Source organism: Sus scrofa, chromosome 14 (assembly GCF_054392235.1).
Source record: "Sus scrofa isolate SSC_HxYL_T2T_F1_AM1 chromosome 14, Sscrofa_HxYL_maternal_Yorkshire_Landrace_v2.0, whole genome shotgun sequence".
In the NCBI taxonomy this organism is placed as follows: domain Eukaryota; kingdom Metazoa; phylum Chordata; class Mammalia; order Artiodactyla; family Suidae; genus Sus; species Sus scrofa.
The window spans coordinates 49,903,590-49,927,254 of NC_139396.1; the positions used below are offsets into that span (position 1 = coordinate 49,903,590).

The 23,665-nt window shown below is 53.6% G+C and overlaps 1 protein-coding gene across 50 annotated transcripts in view; it reads left to right on the plus strand.

Moving 5' to 3' along the window:
• Positions 1–23,665, plus strand: part of NCOR2 (nuclear receptor corepressor 2) — a 176,720-nt gene that overhangs the window by 37,873 nt on the left and 115,182 nt on the right. For all 50 annotated transcript variants that reach the window (NM_001044576.1, XM_084993226.1, XM_084993227.1 and 47 more), the window contains 3 exon segments: positions 1,834–1,947; positions 11,512–11,568; positions 19,671–19,723. In NM_001044576.1, the coding sequence (NP_001038041.1) occupies positions 1,834–1,947; positions 11,512–11,568; positions 19,671–19,723 (224 nt within the window).

Sequence of the window (23,665 nt, forward strand, 5' to 3'; positions counted from 1 at the left end):
TTGACTGCGACCGGAAGCCCAGGGGGCCCAGAGCAGCCCTCGATAGTCAGATTTTAAAGAAATTCTCCTTTGGCGTTTTTTTTTTTTAAAGGTAAATTCACAAAACATAAAATGACTCATTGTAGGATGAGTAATGCAGCGGCATTTAGTACATTCATGGCATGGTGCAGCTACCCCCTTCTATCTAGTTCTAGGACATTTCCATCAACCAAAAAAGGAGACCCCATACACATCAGCAGTAACCCCCCAACTCCAACCTGCTTACTGTCTCTATGGATTTGTCTGGACATTTCCTATAAATGGGATCATAAAACACATGGTCTGCTGTGTCCAGCAGCTTTCACTCAGCATCGGCGTTCACCCCCGTTGCAGCCTCTATCGGCTTCAGTCTGTTTATTGCCGAATAATATTCCACTATATGGATGGATCGACCACATTTGTTTATCCATTCATCAGTTGGTGAACGTCTGGTGTGTCTCCTTCTTTTGACAGTCGGGAGTAGTGCTGCTGTGTGCTTTTGTCTGAGCATCTGTTCTCAATCCTTTGGGTCTGTAGGAGGAATGGAATTGCTGGGTCCTGTGGTAACTTGTGTTGCACTTTTAGTGCCTCAGGGAGGGCCACCTTCACCCACTGGTTGGAATCTCCTTTCTGTCCTCCCTTTCTGGCTGGGTACTCCTTCCATTTCTTTGCTTAATTTGTTTTGCCCTTTTTGGAGGGATTTAGTTGTTTTGCCCCGTGAGAACTGCCCTTCTAAAAGCCACCATCAGGGGTCACTGTGGCATTGAGGCAGCTCAGCTCAACCAGACAGGCCTTTGTGCCCGCAGCAGCCAAAACTGGATTTTCTGGCTCTTTCTGTGTTTCCCTCCTCGTGGCCACCTTTTTTTGAGTTTATAATGGTCATTTAAAAAAATGGTTTTATTTTATCTTTTTGCTCCATAATTGTCATGGGCGCAATGTGTGAGCCTTCTGTGCAAAGAACAGTGTTCTCATCTCACCCAAAACGCCCTGTCAGATTGTACCCCTGGGCCTTGGCCTCCTGTGTGACCTTGGGCCAGTGTCTTACGCTCTCTGGTCTTTGCTTTCTCTTTTTGCTAGAAAGCAGACAGTAGCACGAAGGGAGGTCCTTAATGGTGTTTGGAGGAGGAGGGTCCAGCGTGAGGACCACAGGCAGATGACGATGATAATGACGATGATGAGAAGCTGGTTGTTAGGTGTTTAGTGCTTTGCATGCATCTGCTCATTTCATCCTCATATCAACTCTAGGATAGAAACTTTAATTATCCCCATTTTCCAAATGAGAAAAGTGAAGTTTAGGAATTTAGCAGCTTCTCAGGGTTACATAGCAAGTAAGTAGTAGAAATAGGGAAATAGGGTTCCAGTCTGGACAGTTTGGCCCCAGAGTTTCCAGCCTCTCCTGAGGATGACGGCACTTGTGGTGGTAATGATGGCTAGTGGCTGGTCTTTAGCGCGTCCCCAGTCTGCACTGTGCATGCATTAACTCATCAGGGTTAATGAGCCCACTTTACAGATGAGGAAGCTGAGGCACAGTGGGCTTAAGCTGTTTACTTATGCTCACCAAAGCTGGGCTTGAACCCAGGAAGGCTGGTTGTGAGTCTGGAGTTGACCCTGGTCAGGCCCTTCCCCGTGGGAGCTAAGAGAGGCCCTCCAGGGCTCGGAGTCCCTGCGGGTGACTCAGAGGAAATGGTTAGCAGCCTGACTTCCTGTGCGGGGCCACCAGCCCGGCTGCATGGGGGCCGTCCCTCCGCCATGGGGGTGCTGCCTCTCTTCCGCCCGCCGGCGTGCTCACCGCTATGCTCTCCCCGCTTCCCACAGCAACAGCTGGAGGAGGAGGCCGCCAAGCCACCCGAGCCCGAGAAGCCTGTGTCACCGCCGCCCATTGAGTCAAAGCATCGCAGCCTGGTACAGATCATCTACGACGAGAACCGGGTATGCCCCACTCCGCCCCCTGGAGCCCCCACCCCACCTTCTGCTTGCTGTGTGCTGGCTGCCAGGCGGGATGCAGGTGTCCCTGTGAAGCGTCTGGTTCTCTCCACCCCCAGCCTCAGTGTTTCCATCTGTGAAATGGGGACCTCTGCGAACAATCTCCAACCCCTCATCAGACTTGGGTTTGTGAGTGGGAGGAGGAGGGGCGGCTAGTGGAGACCCATCTTGGTGTGGCTGTGTTCCGTTCTGCTGAGACACACAGGCTGGTGTGGATGTTGCCTGTGAGATACAAATAGAAATGCAGGCATTAGGTCATAGGAGAGCTTTAGGGGCCAGTTGATCTGTGGAAGGATGGCAATAGCTTAGGGACTCATGTAGAAGAATTCCTGTAATGCAGTAGACAATAGTAATATTATTCATCATAACAGCAAACATTAGTTGAATAGCTTCTCCTTTTCAGGTGATGGGCCAGGTTTTTTACGTAGCAGTCCTCAGAGGGTAGGCACAGTGATTGTTTCCATTGAACACAGGGAGAAACTGAGGCCCAGAGAGATAAAGTGACTTGTCTGAAGTCACACAGCTGAGAAGTGGCGGACCTGGGATTTGAACCTGTAGGCCATCAGTCCCAGGGCCTGATTCATCAACACCGGCCTCTGCTTACATTTAGCCCTGGAAGGGGCCTTTGGGGTGGTAGAACACAGGTTCTGTAGCAGACTACCGGGGCTTCTAGGGATCTGTGGAGGCCAGCTGCGTGGTGTCTGGAGGAGGCTTGGTCTTAGGGGAGGGGCTTAGGGTACCAAGAGCAGAGTGTCTCCCAGGGGTTAAACTAATAAGGCTTGAGCTGCTCTAAAGTGGAATCTGGTGTCCTGTGAGATGGTGAGTTACCCATCTTCCCATAAAGCCACTAAGGACTCACCTTCAGTGATTGACAGTTGACTCTTTCCAAATATGCTCAAGGCCTGTATTCATGGCCTGCGTATTCTCCCTTATTTCATAGATGAGGAAACTGAGGCCCAGAGAAGGATTGTTCCTTGTGTGAGGTCACACAGTGAAGTGTGACAGAAGGAGGACCTCTCCTCCCTGCCTTGGCCCCTTTGGTCCTCTCCTGCTCTGGGCTCCTGGTCATATTTCCCCGCTATCCCTGATGTGGGGTCTGACCCTGGCTGCTGGATCAGTGCTCAGAGTCCAGGTGGGAGCTGGGGAGTGCCTGGTGTCCCAGGGCCAGCCTGGATGGGAACATGCAGTTGGTACCTGTGCCTTATGCTCCAGGCAGGGACTACTGGATCACCTAATTTAGCTATGCCTCTGCCTTTTGAAGCTGCAGTGGATGCAGGCTGAGACTGAATTTGCTGGGGCTTGGGAGCTGGGAGCTGGGCCTTGCAGGGCTGGTGACCCTTCTACCCCAAGTAACATGAATAACAATCATAATGACAAGAGAACTAAGGGGCCGCATGTACTTTAGCCAGTTGTCCAGGTTCAAATCCCATTTCTACCACTTCCTGGCTCTGTGACCTTGCACAAATTACTTAAGCATTGCTTTGACTTACGTTCCTCACCAGCAAAATGATGATAATTATAGCACCTACCTTATACTGTGGTGTGGAGATTAAATGATTTCATATGTAGCACCTTTAGAACAGTACCTGGCACCATGTAGGTGCTAGCTGGTACTGCTAATTTTTGTCATTGTTGTAGTCATCATTATTCTTTTCTTCTTGTTATTGTTTATGTTTTGCATGACTTCATTTAATCCTCTCTAAGCATGTATAAGACAGGTACTATTATTCTCTCCATTTTATTCATAAAGAAGTCAAGGCTCAGAGAGAGAAAGTGACCCACCTGAGACTGCATAGCAAGTTGGCTTTGAGGCTGGGGATTGGAGCCAGAGTTGAGTTGGCTTTAGGAACTTGTGGCGGAGGGGACAAATGCAGAGATACTGAATATGTCACCCCAGGCAGCCCCTCGCCCACCTTCCCCGATCCTTGGATGGGAGAGCAGGCATGGTTTTCTTCAGCAGCTGTGGAGGCAAATTGATGGCTTTGCCCAGGATGTCACCATAGTGCCCTGGGCCCTTTCTGGGGACCCAGCCTGTGGGGGTGGTCAGATTCTAACCGGCTGGAGCCCTCAGCTCTCCTTAGCCAGGCAGACTCCAAGGCACAAGCCTTTGGTAGCCTCTGTGGGAAGCTTGCTCCACCACCCATCCTGGCCACTCACCCATTTCCCTGAGAGTTTGCCTAAGCGGTAATTTGGGGATCCCCTCCAGGTCTCACCACTTTCTCCCCAAAGAGCTGTGGCTGCAGATCTCGTTGTTCTTCAGCTCCTTGGACTCAGCACTCCCCTTCCCGCAACAGCAGTTAAGACACACCTTCTTGGGTCTCACCCAGGGCGATCTTGCTGCCAGAATTACAACCTCCTCCTGCTCCGATTTTCTGTAGCTTTTGTTGGGGGGCGGTGTGGAAGTAGAGGAGGAGGAGGTCTGGATTCCAGTCCAGCCTGTGCCCTGATGGGGTGGGTGGTTTATTTCAGTTCCGGATCTTTGGTTGCCCTGGGTCCTGGGCTCATTCTTAAGGTCACAGAGTTGATGTGGCTGAGATGGTGGCTGCAAGGGCTTTGTAAACTGTGAAGTGCTGTACCAGGAAGGATCTAGTAAGTTAAGACTCTTGGATACAAGAGACAAAAATTCAGCTCAGTCTGATTGAGGCTAAAGAGGGGGTTATTGCATCTTGTATTAAAAGTTGGTATTAGTTTACTTCAGGTATATGTGGATCCAGGTGCTCCCATGAAGATGTTTTGGAAGGCTCTGGCCCCACCTCTACTCTTTCTGTGCCAGTGTCATTTCCAGGCATGGTTTCCCAGGACATCTAGGAATGTCTGCCAGCAACTCTAGGCCCACTTATCCCTCTCAGAAATTCCTCCCAGCAAAGATCTCAGGGTTGGCTCTGATTGGCTGGCTGGAGACACACACTCACTTCTCAGCCAATAATGAGGCCAGGGGTTTGACTGCACTGATTGGTCAGAGCTGGGTCTTAGGCCCACCACTGGGGTCTGGGGGTGGAGTCAGTCCCACCCTCACCCTGTCCCAGGGACTAGATAGAGGAGGGGGCTTCTCCCAAGGAGAGGTCAGAGGCAGGGAGTGGAGGCTGGCGAGGCGTATGCAGCCTGTGCGCCCCCCACCCCCACCCTGGGCTGGTGATTACCAAGTTGGGGCCAGCAGAGAACAGGCTGGGGGCTTTATGCCCGTTTATACTGATTTCATCCTGATGGGGGCTTGAGAGTCTATATGAGTCACTGGCCTTCCCCTGGCCCCCAACGCCGTATTTTCAAATGAGGAAACAGAAGCTGTGAGTGATTTCTTGCGGGCACTCACAGGTAGTGAGTAGCTGGCTAGGATTCAAACCCTTGTTCCTGGGATTCTGCCTGGTAAGTTCAGTGCATCTCGCACAACCACCCATTCATTTATTCATTCGTCTGTGTAACTGAACATTTGCTCTGGGCCTGCCCCTGTTCCAGGCACTGGGGGCACAGTGGTGACCTCGGCCCCAGCCCACTTGGGCAGCTCAGGGCCGGGTAGGTGGCTTTCTGATGGGGGAGCCACCACACACAGGCACGCTGTAGATCTGAGGAATTTTGCCCCTCAGTGTCCCAATCTCCCTTTCTTTCCTCTCATCTGCCACCTCGCCTTGCCCCAGCTCCAGGGACACTTGTACTTCCTGGAACGCCAGGGCCTTTGCACTGGCTGCACCGTCTGCCTAGAGCTCCCTTTGCCCATTGGGCTCGCTCTCTCACTCCTTCAGTTGTTTGCTCAAGTGTTCCCTTTTCAGCGAGGCCTGTTTGACCTTCTGTTTAATCCTGGAAACCTATCAACATCTCCTCTCCCTGGCTTTAATTTTGCCTTTTGCCCTGCTCCCCACTGGATATAATTTGTTTATTGTGAATGGAGTCTCTGTGCAGGCAGCGAGCTCTTTCTTGCTCAGCTAGATCTTCAGCACCTAGAACAGCGCCTGGCACACAGTAGGTGCTTATTAAATATTTGCTGAACAAATGATTGCATGGCAGAGGGGAGGGAGACCCATCCCCCTGGAAGAGTCCTCTGGCTTTGGGGTTGTGGGGCCTGGCCTCTGGCCCTAGCGGAGGTCAGCGGGGGCATCCCCCTGCCTGGGCTGAGCCTAGGGGACTGAAGGCCTGGCGGGCGGGAGGCCCCTCATGTCTTGGGCAGGAGCAGCCAGAACCAACCACCCCCTGGGGGATCAATCGGATTAAATTTTAATCCTCCTTCCTTCCCTGCTGGTTCCTCTGAGAGGCAGACACAAGGGTCTGTCTCTAAATGCCTGGCTGGCTGGAAAACGCAGCTTCCCGCTGGGCAGATCCTGCCCAGCTCTTCTGCAGACTGGACTCTGGCTCATTATCCATTCGGGGCACATGGTCAAGGTGCCAGCAGGCATGGGGGTGGAGAGGGGAACGGGGCCGGGGGGGGGGGGGGCTGCCTGCGTGGGTGGGGCCAAGCCGGTGCTCGCAGATGGTGGAGCAGGAGGAGGGTTGCCACACCCCTAAGGTGCAGGAACGGGCTGGAGCGAGACCAGAATTGGGAAAGGCTTCTTGGGAACTGTGGGTAGGCTGTTGCTCCAGGAGGGGCGTTTGGTGGGGGTCACAGCACAGGCGGAGGCTCACAGAGGGGACAAGGTCTCCTTTGATCTTCAAAGGGAGTGTGTCTGGGGTGGGAGGTGGAGGTCTGGTGGGTCTGGGAGGATGCTCAGGCTTGGAGCTTGAATAAAACAAACACATAAGCAGCACTAGTCTGCACTAGAAGGCTGAGTGAATAAGGGGCAATTTGCATGGTGCTGATACTGTAGGAAACCAAGGCGGCCAGCAATCCAGGCAGACTTCCTAGGGGAGATGAGCAAGGTCCACACAAATGAGCACTGCTGGGAAAAGGTAAAAGGGTAGTTTCGACAGAGAGGACTCTGGCCCATTCCAGAGATGGTGAGGAGGCGGAATTCATGATGGCAGGGGCTTCTGATTGCTGGGTGATGAGGAAATCGAGAAAGACCCGAGTGCTGTTTGGTCTTAGGTCTTAAGCATCTTACTAGCAAAGTGTATACAGTGTGATTAGGACTAAGCAAGACAAAGATGAATAATTCTATCAGTCATAACCAATAATGTGAAGCATTTGATAGTGCATTTTGGGGGTCCAGGCACCCTGATGCCCAGCTTCAGACTACCTGTCCCACCCGAATCGTGATTCAGGGCTTTTGGAGCAGCGGCTTGGGCCCAGTCCCCAGCCAGGCCCTTACCTCTGCCTTCACATTTGGCCATCTTAACTGCTCTGGAGCCCAGGGCTTCCTCCAGATTCCACCGTGTGCAGGGAGTGATGTCCTAATGAACCCACGAATTCTGCTTCCCTCACTTAGTCCTCTCTACCATACACTTGGGAGGGCTCTGGATGGGGTCTTTAGGCTGCGGGTCCAGACTGGTATAGAAGCCACACCTCAGGGGGTGACTGCTGCCCTGTAATAGTAACGTGGCAGCACTTGCCAGATGGACGTGGTGTGGAGAGGAGGGCGGTGTGGCCTAGAGAGAGATGCTGGGGTCCTGGGCTTCCTGGCTGGGTAGGTCGGTGCTGCTGCCCTCACTCTGCAGTTGAGGAGGGTGAGGTCCGGAGCTCGGGCTGGAATAGGTAGCAGAGGAGCTAGAATGGCTCTAAGGGGCGGGAGGCAGGTCAGGGGGCTGGTCCAGGTGAGGCTTTGGTCCCCCTGCCCGCAGGGAGAGCTGGCCCAGGCCCAGACGAGTGAAGTAACTTGCTGAAGTTTAGAGCAGAGGGGACTTGCAGACGTGGGCCCCTGATGGGCAGATGTAGAGAGAAAGCGCCGCCCCGACCCCGCTCCCAGAACTGAGCAGCAGATTCCCTTAGGCTATTCCAGAGAAGCTGGGAGCCAGGGGGTGTGGTGGAGTGAGGTGGAGAGGTGTCCCCAGGAAGATGTGAGGAGGTGGGCGAGCCACTTCAGGACCTGCCTGTCTCGGCCTTTTTGTGTATGTAAATGGGGCTGATGCTAGAAGCTTCCGTAGAGGGTTCCTATAGGAACCCAAACCCATGGGTCTTGTAGAGGATCCAGGCCTGGCACCTGTAGGGGGCCACCTGATGTGAGCCATGGCTTTGTCATTATTCAAGCAATGATAAGAATAGCCAGCCCTGGAGTTCCCATTGTGGCGCAGTGGTTAACGAATCTGACTAGGAACCATGAGGTTGTGGGTTCGATCCCTGGCCTCCCTCAGTGGGTTAAAGGATCCGACGTTGCCGTGAACTGTGGTGTAGGTCGCAGACGCAGCTCAGATCCCGCATTGCTGTGGCTCTGGTGTAGGCCGGTGGCTACAGCTCCAATTAGACCTCTAGCCTGGGAACCTCCAAATGCCATGGGAGCAGCCCTAGAAAAGGCAAAAAGACAAAAAAAGAAAAAAAAAAAAAAAAAAGAACAGCCAGCCCTTCCCTAGCACCTTTCATGTGCCAGGTCCTGATTTAATTCTAATAGCCACTTGGGATGGTGCTCTTATCCCCATTTCATAGGTGAGGAAGCTGAGGTTCAAGGTTGGTGAAGGGACTTGCCCAAGACCACACAGTAGGCAAGTGGGTTTGAGCCAGGCTGGCTGGCCTTGTAGCCTTGTTCCTGTCCGCCTCACTCTCGTGTTTTCCAGTGCTGCAGAATCTTTAGGACTGTTCCATGATGGGTTTCTTTTGGGTGAATGGTAGGCGTGCCTGCCACCTTTTGGAAATGGAATTGCGGCTTAAAAGACCTGAGGACTGCCCAGGGCCTTGGAGTGGAGCTGGGGGAAGGCCTGCTAGGGAGCGAAGGAGCTTTCATACCTTGTGTGTGAAGGGGAGCTGGATACTGGGGGTGCACCGGGTCACCTGGGCTTTGGTGGGTCAGGAAGGGGCTCCTCCCTGCTATCTTCTTCAGGGGCTGCCAGAAGCCCCCTCCCCGGGTGCCTGTGTTTCTGAGACAGTGAAAAAGTGAAGTTGGAATCCACTCTGGTTCATAGGACATAGTTGCTCCAGCTCTGCCCTTCCTGTTTTTGGCATCACCCCTTTTTTTCTTTTTTTTGTCTTTTCTAGGGCTGCTCCCTCGGCTTATGGGGGTTCCCAGGCTAGGGGTCTAATCAGAGCTGTAGCCGCCGACCTACGCCACAGCCACAGCAACTTGGGATCCAGGGCATGTCTTCGACCTACACCACAGCTCATGTCAACGCCAGATCCTTAACCCCCTGAGCAAGGCCAGGGATCGAACCTGCAACCTCATGGTTCCTAGGCGGATTCGTTAACCACTGAGCCACAACAGGAACTCCTTGGCATCACGCCTTTATCTAGATGGGCAGTTGCTTCTGATCCCCACAGAGCCTCATGTTGCGCACAAACCCCTATTCATCCCTCAAAACCCAACTCATGTATCCTTCCTGTTACCTTTCTGGAGAGAGTGACTCCTGCCATGCTTAATGCCTCTTTTGTACACATGTGTACCTTTTTCTGCCTGAATACCTGCTATCACGGCTTTTGACCAACTGCCCACTAGACTGGTTTATTGTGGGCAGAGGCCAGAGAGCATTCATTTTGTTTCATGCCCCAGTGCTTAATACAGAGTGGGTGATCAAATGTTTGGGGGCTACCCTGTGCCCTCCCCACCCTATACCCAGTCTTTCAGTTGGCCCAACTAAGGAATTCTTTCAGCTTCCATACCCCATGCTGACACTTTCTGGCTTCAAGGTATGGCCAGGGCTGAGTGATCTGTGCTGACTTTCAGGCTGGTACCTTCCCCACCTCATAGAAGATGCAAGACACAACCCAGTGGGGTCCCTGGACGGGGCCAGCCCTTGTTGTCCTTCTTAGAGCCTGGAGATCAGAAGGATGACTTTTCCTGACCTCATCTTTCTGTGCTTCAGTTTCATTATCTGTTAAATGGGAATACTTCTTCTTTTTTTTTGCTTTTTAGGGCCCCATTTGTGGCATACGGAGGTTCCCCGGCTGGGGGGTTGAATCAGAGCTGTAGCCACTGGCCTGCACCACAGCCACAGCAACGCCGGATCCTTAATCCACTGAGCGAGGCCAGGTGTTGAACCTGCGTCCTCATGGATCCTAGCCCGATTCATTTCCACTGAGGTACGACGGGATCTCCCAAATGGGGATACTTCATATATCTGCCTCACTTCATGTTGTGTGTGCTTCAGGTATTAATAACATGCCTTGTGCTTGATGTTTGGCTCATAGTAGGTGCTTAAAAAAATGGCAGTCCTTCCAATAATAATTTGCCCCCTGATTTTCTGGCCTCCAGCCACACCCTGAGGCTGCTGCTCTCCGGGTTTTGGCTCAGCACAAAGGGGGCCGAGATCATGGCTTGTTCTTGGGTGGGCTGGGCCCAGGGCTCTAGGCGGAGCTAGTTCTAGGTGCCAGCTTGAGCCCACCTACATACCTACTCTGTGTTGTGGGGGCTGGGGACGGGGAGGCTGCCCCTCCTCCCTGCTGCAACACCTGAAGCCTGTACCTCGGATTCTGTTGTCAGCCACGTTCCTAAGGCTCTGGGTCACCCCCCCACTTAGTGAGTCTGGATTTGGGGTTCCCTGGGGAGCAGTTTCACTCTGATGACCGTGTCCTGCATGGCCCAGCCTGCCAGCCTGCACTGGTCCTGGATGGTCTCCGTGTTTGGCTGAGGTGGGGGCACCCAGCCTTTCCTGGGTGTCGGGCAGGACTTGGGTCTCCCACATGTGTGCCGTGGGCACCCCATTTTCCAGCCAACAGAGACTCCCTGCAGCCACCTTCTGCAGCTCTCTGTCCACCCTGTCTCCTGGCCAGCATGGCTGGCCAGGCCCTCCTGGTCCCAGGCTGGGGGCCTGGCCAAGATACAATGTCCGCCTTCACGGCCAGAGGCCCCGAGGTCCAGCCTGTTGAATTCGCAGCCACCCAGCCCTTTCTGCCATATGTTCCTGTTTTCCTAATAAGTCCCGGTTGTGAGTGGGGAGGGAGGCGGGGAGGCCCCAGGGCAGCTCAGAAAGAGTCACATGATTGTGAAATACAAGAATCCTAGAAAGGGTATCTCCCAGCGCCTCTATCTTGCCCTCCCCCCTCCCCCGAGCTGGCGGCACCAGCTCTGAGGTAATTGTAGACACCCAGCCAGTTTCCAAGGCGGAGGAAGGCCTCTCGGGCCTGGCAGTGTCGGCAGCTGGCAAGGAGCTGTGCCCGCCTCGGGCCACGAGGAGGGCGTTGGGCTGGGGGCTTTGGGGGGCAGGCGCCAGAGAACAGGGTGCGTTTGTTGGCATCGAAACTTGGCGGGCTTGCCAGGGCCTCTGCGGGGATGTTCAGGCCCTCTGTGTTTGTCACCAGCCTGGGGAGGGCTTGCAGGGGGACCCTGTCCCCTCCCACCCCCCAGGCCTGGACAGTCGTGCTGGCTTGGGCAGCTGCCTGCTGTTCCGAGAGGCCTCTATTTATAATCTGTTCCCTCTGTGTGTGTGTGTGTGTGTGTGTGTGTGTGTGTGTGTGTTAGGATTTTTTTCTGTTTTTAATTCCTCCTCTTCTCCATCACCCTGCAGAAGAAGGCCGAGGCTGCGCATCGGATTCTGGAAGGCCTGGGGCCCCAGGTGGAGCTGGTGAGCTGGGGGACGGGGTGGGGGGTTGGCTGGAGAGGTGGGCAGGGGCGGCAGGTGGGTGCGGAGGGAAGGAGGAAGTCTGGCTGTTGCCAGGCGCTGCCCTGTCTTCTGGAGGAGGCAGGAAATCCACCCTCCTGATGAGAGGGACTGGCAGATAGCGGCCGGTAGGTGGGCCAGGCCGTGCTGGGGGGAGGTAGTGGAGCAAAGACACTCCAGCTATACTCCCAACTCTGGCCAGTCAGGCTGCAAGATTGACACGTTGGAGTCCAACCCATTTGGTTTGGCTTAGTGTAGGAAGCCCATACTCTGGGCCAGATGATCTGAGTTCAACTCTGAGATCTGTTCCTTAATAGAGGAACAGATATGTGAGGAACTATGGGTCAGCGATAACAAACCCAACTAGTATCCATGAGGATACGGGTTTGATCCCTGACATCATTCAGTGGGTTAAGGACCTGGTGTTGCTGTGGCTGTGGTGTAGGCCAGCAGCTACAGCTCTGATTCAACCCCTAGCCGAGGAACTTCCATATACCGTGGAAGCAGCCCTAAAAAGACAAAAAAAAAAAAAAAAAAAAAGCTGTGTGACCCTGAGCGGGCATCTTAACCTCTCTGTGCCTCAGTTTCCTCATCAGTAAACTAGGACTCATAGTAACACATATCTCATTGGGTCATAGTGACAATTAACTGTATTTATTTTTGTAAAGCACTGAACACAGTGCCTGATGGACAGTAAGTGCTGAGCGTTAGTTGTTATTATTATTAGTCATGTAGTCAGCGTCATTTTACTGACGGGAAGAGGTCATGTCAGCAGCAGAGCTGGGAAGCAGACCCGGCCTCTTCTCTCTCAGGCATCCGTCCCCTTATGTGTCACCAGAGATAGGAAGCAAGGGAGCATGGAAACTGTGGGCCGGTAGCCTGGGAGAAATAGCCAGAATGCCTGCCTGCCTGCCTGCCTGTCTGGAACTAGTCACTGTCCCACTGAGCAGGTGAGCACAGAATTGCAAGGGCAGCACGTGGGTACACTGCTTATCTGCACACACACAGTGCCTGGCCCCAGTGTGTGAGGGTCCCTGTGCACATGGCAGGTCTGTGCTGTGGGGCGCAAATAAAGCCTTGTGTGTTCAGAGCCTTTTTTTTTTTTGGTCTTTTTTGCCTTTCCCACGGCATATGGGGGTTCCCAGGCTAGGGGTCAAATCGGAGCTGTAGCCACCAGCCTATGCCAGAGCCACAGCAACGCAGGATCCGAGCCACATTTGCAACCTACACCACAGCTCACGGCAATGCCGGATCCTTAACCCACTGAGCAAGGCCAGGGATCGAACCCACAATCTCATGGTTCCTAGTTGGATTCATTAACCACTGAGTCACGACAGGAACTCCCAGAGCCTAATTTTAAGCTTGGCTCTGCCGTGTCTTTGCTGAGTGGCCTTGGGAAAGGGACTCGGTTTTCTCATCTGTGAAATGGGAAAGCCAAGGATCTTGATGAAGGACCAATGAAATGGTGCACGGAAAAGGCTCACTTAGCACAGCCCGTGTCCTCTGGTAAGCACTTAGCCGTCCTGGACACTTAGGAGGGTGGAGCCATTGGCCCTGGAGTTTTTTCTGCCTTGACAGCTGCTCCCCAGCCTGGGGTCTGTCTGTTACTTAGGCCACTGAGGGACTGTGAGCAGCTGGCCTCTTTCTGCCCCCCGCCTTGTGCCCCTCCTGCCCCAGTCCTCTCAGGGGGCAGAGCCAGACAGGGGCTTTGGGGGGGCCTCCTATGGTTCAGGGGCCAGGCCCAGTGCCCCTCCTGGGATGAGAACAGGCTCCCAGGCTACAGTCTTTCTTCCCATCGGGCGTGATTTCTGGGATGTCTCTAGCAGCCTTTTTTTTAGCTTTATTGGGATGTAATCCATGTGCCAACAATTCACCCATTTAAGGAGTACAGTTCAGTGGTTTTCAGTATATTCACAGATGTGTGTAACCATCTCCACGATCAATTCTAGAACATTTCAGCATCTCAAAAAGAACTCTGTTCTCCGATCTGTCACCTCCTTATCTCCCCTCCCTCTACTTCCCATCCCTTTCCCCTCCCCTCCCAGCCAACGACAGATCTGCTTTCTGTCTCTATGGATTTGACTCTTCTGGGCGTTTTGTGTCTGTGGCCTTTTGTGTCTGGCTTCTCTCACTCAGCATCCTGTTCTTAAGGTGCATCCACGTGGCAGCCCGTCTTGGTGCTTCATCCCTTTTTCTGGTTGAATTGTATTCTGTGGAATGGATGGACCTCATTCCGTTTTTCGTTTTTTTTTTTTTTTTTTTTTCTTTTTTCTTTTTTCTTTTTTCCTTTTTCCTTTTTTTTTTTTTTTTTTTTTTGGTCACCCCACCCGCATATGGAGCTCCTGGGCTAGGGATCAGATCTGAGCCACAGTTACGACCTAAGCTGCAGCCACGGCAGCACCAGATCCTTAACCCACTGTGCGGGGGCTGGGGATCCAACCTGCATCCCAGTGCTCCCAAGATGCCGCTAATCCCATTGCACCACAGTGGGAGCTCCACAAACCCCATGTAGTTTATCTGAAGATAGGCAGTAGGTGGCTTTGCTCTTGGCTGTTATCAATCAAGTGGCTGTGAACGTTACATGTACAAGTTTCTGTGTGGATGTGTGTTTTCCTTTCTCTTGGGCAGATCCCCAGGTCTGGACCTGCTGGATCATGTTCATTCTGTGTTTAGCATCTTTGAGGAATTCATTGCCAGACAGTTTTCCCGAGTCGTTGCACTGTTGCCTGTTCCCACCGGGAAGCTGCTGCTTGCCCGTCTCCTCTTCTTGGGGTGGGGATTGCATGGCTAGAGGTGGCACCCAGCCCTTTCCAGACCTGGAGGCTGTCCCTCTGATCTTTCCCGACCTCATCAGTCCCAGGGGCTCCTGAAGAGGGGATGGAGCGTGAAGGGAGATGCCTGGGTCTGGAGGCAGGAGGTGTGCCAGTGAGGGAGAAGGGCATCCGCTGGGCTCACAGCCTCAGTGACTCTCCTGGGTCATCGTGGGTGAGGAGGTCATCCTCTGCCTGGGGGTCTCAGAGTGGAAGCACCCTCCAGCCTGGTGGCACAGGAGGCCAAGGTCTGGAGTGTCTGGTGGGGCTGCCTGGCTGTCACCGGAGTCTTCTTGAAGTCAGTAGGCTCCTGGCTCGGTGGCCTTCTATGGGACTGGAGAGGGGACTGCTATGGACCGGGCACCTACTGTGTGTCAGGCCTTATATGTCCATTTTTTTCAGTGAGGATCAGAGATGACAGTGCCTTGCACAGGGTCACACAGCAAGAGATGAGGGGGTGGAGGTGTGCTGGGCCCCCGGGGCAGCCGGCCACTTCTGCATAGTTCTGCCATCTGCCTTGGTCACACTGAGGTCTGAGTGGCCAGAGGTGTTCTCCAAGCAGAGGCGGCCCCGAGGTGCTCCCTCAGCAGGGGCTGCTTCATGTCCCCTGAGGGCCTGAGCTCAGGCCAGGAGCGGGGCCTGCTGCTGCTGACCTTGGGTCTCCGGTCACTGGGAATCCTCCCTGGAGTCTCATACCTGCATTCAGGGAGCTTTCAGCCTAGGAAGATGCTGCTGCCTCTCCCACAGTGATGGGCACTCTGTCACCTCCCAGGAGGCAGGCACAGGCCCTGGAGAAATTTGTGTCGGAAAGAAAGACAATGAACAGCACAGGCTCTGCTCTCGGCCCTCCATCCCTGCACCCTTGGGACCAGGTCTGGCCCGGAGGAGCAGCCAGCAGGGCAAGGGGGTGGGCAGCCGCAGCCCCTACCTCCTCTCCCTACCGCTGCTTTGAGTCACTCGTTTCCTTCCTGTTCAGAGGTGTTATTTTAAGAACACGATGTCACCAGAGGGTTGAGGGCCAGAGGTGACACCTCGTTTCTTGGCCATCCCGTCCACCCAGGGCTGCTGGCCCTTCTTGGCCCCCCGCTGGCTGGCTGCCTACAGTCAGGCCTGGAGGGAAGCCCCCCCCTTCCTTCTCCCTGAGACCCAGCTCCTCTTTCTTAGTCGTTTCTGTCCGGGACGTGACAGTCTGGCACATCCTCCCCTTTGTGCTCCCTTTCTGCCCTCTGATTACTCAGCTGTGCCCCCATTTCTAGAAGAGGAAGTAGAGGCGTGGAGGGGGCGGGCCTTCCTGCTTGAACCCCAGTTCCCCCGCCTCGCTCCTCTGGGGTCTGAGCTCCTCTGGGGTCTGTGGCAGGTCCTTTGTCCCCCTGCAGGTTGTTGAATCCAGGGAGGGAGCAGAGAAAGCTGCTGTGGCCTGTGAGGGCCAAGGTGGCCTCACAGCCACTCTGTGGGACAGAAGAAGGCCTTGTGCGGCCCCCTCTGCAGGTGGTGAGGGCGGTGTTGGGGGGACCTCCTCTGGCCCTGCCCTCCCCTCAGCACCCGTCCAGGATGTGTCATGGTCCTTCCTCACCCCCGACCCACCCACAAGCCTTGCTCCCAGGGACCCGTCGCCATGGCAACCAACAGCCTCCTGAGGCCGCTCTGGGCCAGGGGTCTTCCCATCCCCCAGGTCTCAGTTTACTTCAAAGGATGTCCAGCGAGTGCCTCCTTGGGGGACGGCTCCTCTGGTTAGAGGCAGCACAGCCCACAGTGTTCTCTGAGTCTCTCTGGCCTTGTGCTGAAGGCCACCTGGAGGGCCAGGGCGCTATGTCCTTTTATCCTGCAGGGCCGGTGGCCACAGAGGGAAAGGGGTCCCCTCCCCCAGTGGCTTTGGCGGGTGAGAGGTTCACTGGGACCCAGCTGTCCTCCCAGAAGTTAGTCTCCCATTTTCTAGCCCATCTCTTATCTTGTAGAAACAGGCTACCCACCCCCTGGCCCTTCGCTGGCACCCAGGGTCTCTCTGTGTGGTCCTTCCGCCCCTCTTGGCCTCCTTAGACTGTGGAGACGTTTGCCATCTTTAAGAGAAGACAATTCAATCACCAAATCTGACATTTGCTGGGCTAGTCAAAAGCCCTGCAAAGGAGGTCCTATTTGCTCCATGCCCATTTCCTAGATGAGAAAACTGAGGCCTGGGTGTTGAATGCACATGACTGAGGCAACGCAGCTAGCAGGAAGGGGACAGTATGTCTGAAATTGAAGCCCATCTAGTCCTGGAAACCGAACCTTTCAGCCATGCCCACTCCTGTCCAGCCTGTGCTTTTTTGGCTCATGGGGAACGTAAGGGACCTGGCACAGAGGCACCAGGGTTAAACATCGGTGTTTAGTGCCCCGGAATTGGGCACAGGCCTCCTTGCTGTACTGAGATGTGGGCTGTCAACCGTGTGCAGTCACATCTTACCCTCTCTGCCTGGGAAGTCCTGCAGTGAGTCTGACTATAGGCTCTCCTGTTCAGACTCTGAGAGTCGGGGTGGAAACCTCCCTGTTTTGAGCCAAGCACTTTGGAAGGGCAGCTGACCCAGTGTGGGCAGAGGCGGCCTGTGCCAGCCACGGGTGAGAGCTCCATCCCCCTTACTTGGGGCCTGGAATTGCCCGAGTGATGGTGAATTGTCGCAGAGGGAATCTGGGGGACACTGGGAAAGAGGTGCCACCATTGTCAGCCACAGCTGCCTGAGATGCCCAGGCCAGCAGAGGCCCTCCTTGAGGACCCCGCTGTGTCCACGGAGGGCAGGAGACCTGTCCCTGGGGACACAACAGATTGGCACTGTGGCTGCTTGCGGGTGGTCCCCAGTGGCTGAGATGATGGGCCATTTTCAGGTGTCAGGAGGTGTGTTCCTCACCATCCTCCAGGAGCAGTTCTAGGGCGGAGCCTGATGTGCCCTCGTCCCTCACCCCTGGGGCCCTGTCCTGAGGGTTCCGGACACCACGTCTCCGTCTTCATCTGTCCTGCCTGACCTGTCACATCCTGTTCCTGGTTCGTGTCCCACGGTCATCCTTGGCTGCCCCAGGAGGCTCCTGATGCTTTTGTGGGCGTGTGAGAAAAAGGGAGGGCAGGAGGGAGGGGAGAGGAAGGGAGGGCAACACAGAGAGACACACAGAAACACACAGAGGGAGATATGCAGAGAGAGGGCAGGGGCAGAGAGAGGGCGAAGGCTGGGAGAGGGCCAGCCCCTCCCTCCAGGGCTGGAGCTGTGTGGCAGGATACTAGTGCTGCCTCATCTCTTACCAGCCAGAGGCGAGTGTCTTAACCTCTCAGGGACTAGATTTTCTCCTCTGTAAAATGGGGTGGTGATTGTATCCACCAGTGAGTGCTGTGTAACAAACCAGCCCCAAATTTAGTGGTTTGAGAAAACAGTGGTTTGTAATTTTCTGCCCATGTAGAAGTCAGCTGAGTAATTTCTCTAGACCTGGGTTTGGCTCACTCACGTTCACGGTTGGCCGGGAAGTCAGCTGGTGGCTCTAGGTCTTGGCTGGGATGGTGCTGCTGTCCTCCACGCCGACTCTGTGCCTCCAGCAGGCCAGGCTGCACTTGGGCTCTTGACAGCGGTGGGTAAACAAGAGGGGACGAAAGAGTAGAAAGGTTTCCTCTGCCTTCATTTAAGTTTTCAAGCCTCTGCTTTCACTGCATCTGTCCCATTGGCCAAAGCAAGAGCGTGGGTGGATACGGGAGGCAGGAGAAATTGCTTCCGTAAGTACAGTCAGTGCGCCCTGATGGTGATAATGACTCTGATACCTCTTGGGCCTTTCAGTCTGCCAGGCGCTGGGCTGAGAGCTTGGCATACATTACCTCGTTTGATCATCACAACAACTCTTTGAGTTTAACTTCATTGATGGATAAAAACCTGGGGCACAGATGGCTTAAGTACCTCCCCCAGAGACACACAGCTAGAAAGTGGCAGGAATTCCTTGGTGGCCTAGTGGTGAAGGGTCTGGAGTTGTCACTGCTGCGGCTCCGGTCACTGCTATGGCGTAGGTTCTGTCCCTGGCCCAGGAACTTCTACCTGCCACGGGCACTGTCAAAAAAATAGAGAGAGAGAGAGAAAGTGGCAGAATGGGGATGTGAACCGGGTCGGTTGGCCCCTGGCTGCAGCACTGCTGTGCAGATGGGAAGTTCATGGCTCTAGCCCAGCCCTTGCCCCGTCAAAGACTCTGCAACAACTTTCTCCTTTAATTGTGCACATTCGTTGCTGTACGTTGGCCCAGTTCGTTCATTTCTCACTGCTGTGTAGTCTTCGAGGTGTGTAGAATGAGGAGGAAGGAATGCTTCCTTGTTCCTCTTTCTGACAGTGGACACTGAACTTGCTTCTAATGCGTAGCTAGTATGAGCAGTGCTGACCAGGTGTCGGAACACAGGGCCCAGACATTTCTAGGGCATCTGCAGGACTGGTAGGGCACATACATCTCCTCCTTTTTTTTTTTTTTTTTTAGGGCCATAGCCGCAGCATATGGAGGTTCCCAAGCTAGGGGTTGAATTGGAGCCGCCGCTGCCGGCCTACGCCACAGCCACCGAAATGCCAAATCCGAGCCTCGTCTGCAACCTACACCACAGCTCATGGCAATGCCAGATCCTTAATCCACTGAGCATGGCAAGGGGTCGAACCATGTCCTCATGGGTACCAGTCAGGTTCATTACCACTGAGCCATGACAGGAACTCCCACATCGCGATTCCTTCACCTCTGGGACGGGTGCACTTGCACACATCGGCTTTGTGCAAGGTTCCTGCCGCCCCACATCTTCACCGACATTTGGCTGTTTTGTCTTATTTGGCTGTTCTGCCTTCTGCTGGTCCGTTGTGGTAATGAGGCATCTCCCTGTGGTTTAGCAGCTTCCCCTCTTTGAGACCATTGCACCTCTCAGCTCCCCCGGGATCTGTGTGCTTATCCTGCTCGAGCCAGCACTGCCTCGTGTCCTGCAGAGCAGCCACGACAGCCATAGTGGGGGGTCACGGTACCCACAGCTGTGCCCAGAGGGTTACAGCCTGTTCCTGGCAGGGGCTGTGGGCTGGGTCCCCGTGTTCCTTTTCATGCCTGCCGGCGGCTGGTCCTCACACAGGAAACAGCTCCCTGGTGCCAGGGCCTTGGTCGCCACAGCTCAGGTGACCCTGGGCTGGAGCCCAGGCCGCAGGACTCTTCAGGGGGTAGGGGCTAGCCCACCCACACCAGCTGCCCACAGCTCAGGCCCAGCTCTCACGCGCTTCCCTCTCTCTTTTCCTGCAGCCATTGTATAACCAGCCGTCTGACACCAGGCAGTATCATGAGAACATCAAAATGTGAGTACTCGCCCGTAGCTTGTAGGCGCTTGGTGGCAGTGGGGGACACGGGAGGGGAGGAGAGAACGACCAGGCTCTGAGGCCTGGGGTGGGATGTGTGTTCTCAGTCCCCTTGGGGCTCCCAGCCAGGGTCAGGTGCCGGAGGAGGGAGCCGAAGAGGACAGTTTGGGCCAGAGTTCTGGGCCAGGAAGGGTCTGGGCTGGAGTCAGCACAGGGGTGGGAGGGGCAGAGGCAGGAGCCCCAGCAAGCTTTGGGAAGCAGACCTAGGGTCGGGGAGGGTGGGCAAGGAAGCCGCATGCACGGCTCTGGAGGGATGGGGGTGAATGGCTCCTGTGTGAGCAGGAGGAAGCCGGGAGGAAGGGAGTGGGCTCGAGATGACGGGGGCAGCCGCGGAGCAAGCAGGGCCCCCATGGTTTGGGCTCTGATGTAAACATACTCGGGACTGTCCTGTGGTCTGCACAAGGATCCATCTGTGGCACAGCCCCGCGCAGAGCAGCTGGGAGCATTAACCCAGCCCTGGAGGATTCGAGGTGTCTCAAATGATGTATCCCAGTGATGGGGGGGAGGTTTCCCAGATGGATGCTAGAAGAGAAAAAACACCAGGGGAGTGCGCACTTAGTTGACATTGGCCGAGCTGGCGTAGAATGGGCGCTGGGACTGTGCTGGAGGCCAGTGACTTTTTGTGTTCAAGCTGGGAGCCAGGCTTTGGAGGTGTGGCAGCCGGAAGGGGGCTGGCTTTTTCTTGGGATGCATTAAAAGGAGCATAGCCTCCTCGGCTGAGGAAGTGCTAGTACTTCATGTTGTTATCCAGGAGCCCAGAAGGCAAAAAGGGTCTTGCTCCCTGGTGGAACGTGTGGCTCTGGGCACTCTGGGGGTGTTAAGTTAGAGGCAGACACTTTGGGATCACACCCTTTGAACTACTGGAGGTCCGTCTTTGTGAGAGGGTGCAGGCGTTTTTTTGTGTGACCTCAGAAGGGCAGTGCTTAGCTGGTCCAGTGAGCAATGTGGTTTGGTCTGATTGTGTGGGCTTCCTTGGGCTGTATTGTAGAGTGTCAGTGAAACAGTGAGCTCCCCATCCCTGGAGGCATGCAAATCTCCCGCTGTTTTTCAAGTATCTGCTGGTGCTGGACTCATTGGAGAAGTCTCTTTTATTGTAGTTCTTGTAGTAACTGGTCCAGGCTCTGGTGACCAACATGGCTGCCCCCTTGCAGTGCCCTGTGACCGATGCAACAACCTGGAAAATCTCTCAGAGCCAGCCAGGTCCAGTTTGGGCTTAGGAGCACCTGCCAAGGGTGCCTCACCGGCACTACCAGCTATCACTCATCCTGTGGCGGGCAGGGGCTGCTGGTGCCCCTGCGCTGGGGGCACTGGTGTAGCGCTGGGGTTTCTGTGTCCCATGTGGCCCATGCTTTTGTCTGGTCCCAAGAATGTGTTCAGGTCCCAAATCTCTCTTGACTCCACACAGTTTATTTTCCAGCCCGGCCACCTTCATCCTTTATAAGCTTCCTGGGACCTGCCTCACCTGGGGGCTACTGCTGGGGGTGGAGGAGCCCCAGATGGAGGTTGGGAGAGGACAAGAGGGCTTTTAGGGGCTGTCACAGCAGGTTTAGGGAATGGGGGGTATCCTCGTCTGGGCAGACCTGCTGGGAACATTGGCTCACTGTCAATAAATGGGGCAAATACACATCTACTGAACACTTACTATGTGCCAGGGCCTGGTATAGGACCTGGGGACTTAGCTGTGTGCCAAACAAAGACCCATACTTTTATCAAGTTTTATCTAACAGTAGAGATAGAAAATGAGTGAGTTAAGTAAACGAGGAAATATCAGTTAATAGAAAGTGCTGTGGTCACATAGCTTTCTTAAGCTCTTTATGGTTTGGTATTTCTAGGTGTATTTTTCCTTTCAACACAAGAATTTTTGATAGCAATTTTTTTTTTTCTTTTTATGGCTGCCGCACCTGTGGCATATGAAAGTTCCCAGGCTAAGGGTTGAGTCAGAGCCACCTCTTCAACCTACACTGCAGGTTGTGGCAACATCGGATCCTTAACTTACTGACAAGGCCAGGGATTGAGTCCATATCCTCATGGAGACTATATCGAGTCCTTAACCCACTGAGCCACAATGGGAACTTGATAGCAATATTCTTACACTGAGTTTTTTGTTTTGTTTTGTTTTGTTGTTTTTTGGTTTTTTTTTAATGGCCACACCCATGGCATATGGAAGTTCCTAGGCTAAGGATTGAATCTGAGCTGCAGCTGTGACCTACACTGCACCTGTGGCAATGCCAGATCCTTTAACCCACTGTGCTGGGCCGGAGATCAAACCCTTGCCTTCACAGCCGCCGGATCTGCTGTAATTAGATTCTTAACCCACTGTGCCACAGCAGGAACTCCCTGAAAATTTTACATGTTTTTTTTTTTTCACTAAAAATGAGTAATGTTTTAAGCTGAATAATGTGGATGATTTCAGATTATAAAAACAGCTATAGAGGAGTTCCCATCATGGCTCAGTGGTAGCGAACCTGACTTGTATCCATGAGGATGTGGGTTTGATCCTTGGCCTCTCTCAGTGGGTTGGGATCTGGCATTGCTGTGAGCTGTGGTATAGGTCACTAATGCGGCTTTCGATCCCACATTGCTGTGGCTGTGGTGTAGGCTGGCAGCTGCAGCTCTGATTCGACCCCTAACCTGGGAGTCTAACCACCAGTGCGGCCCTAAAAAGACAAAAAAAAAAACCCAACAACCAAAAAATGGCTGTAGACTCAAAGAGCAAAGGAAAAATTTATCTGTAAAAATAATACTGCTACATATCTGAGTAGAACAGAACCATAAGCTTATTGAAACCAAAGCCTTTTTTTTTTTGGTTTTTTGGTTTTTTGCATTTTAGGGCTGCACTTGCAGCATATGGAGGTTCCCAGCCTAGGGGTCAAATTGGAAACACAGCTGCCAGCCTGTGCCACAGAGACGCCAGATCCGAGCTGCTTCTGCGACCGACACCACAGCTCATGGCAAGGCCAGATCCTTAACCCACTGAGCAAGGCCAGGGATTGAACCCGCAACCTCATGGTTCCTAGTTGGATTCTTTTCCTCTGTGCCATGATGGGAACTCCCAAAGCCATATTTTTATATCCTGTAATCTTCATCAGAGGACGGCTCTGGTCTTAAAGTACATTTTGGCTAACAACCAAGTTAAATTTGTTCCAATTAGAAATCACAGATGAATATATTTAAGTTTAAAACATAGAGATGAATAATTTTTAAGATTTCTTCTGTAGTAAGTGGCCAGTCTTATGTTAGAACAACATATCTGTAAGCAAGTTATTGATATGTTTATTCTTAGAATTTTAATTTTTTCCCGTAATTTGCCACTAATCACTTCTGTATTTTTCATTTCTCAGTCTTATGGTAGAAAAACGTCTCTGTAAGCAAGTTATTGATACGTTTATTCTCAGAATTTTAATTTTTTCCCATAATTTGCCATAATCACTTCTGTATTTTTCATTTCAGTGTGGTCTTCATTAAATCAGTGCAATTATTTACGTTAGAAAATACTTTGAAGGCGTTCCTGTTATGGCTCAGTGGATCAAGAACGCTGCTAGTATCCATGGGGTTGGGGGTTTGATCCCTGGCCTCCATCACTGGGTTAAGGATCTGGCATTGCTGCAAGCTCTGGTGTAGGTTGAAGATCCAGCTTGGATCTGGCGTTGCCATGGCTGTGGTGTAGGTGGGTGGCTGCAGCTCTGATTTGACCCATAGCCCGGGAACTTCCATATGCCCCAGGTGCAGCCCTCAAAAAATACTATGCTGATGGTAAACACGGTGATGAGAGAGAAAGTTAAGGGGTGACTTTAGCCAGGGGGGTCAGGGCAGGACCTGACAGTGGAGAGAACATTGGACGACAGAGCAGCCGCTGGCTTGTAGACTTCCCGGGCAGGTAGA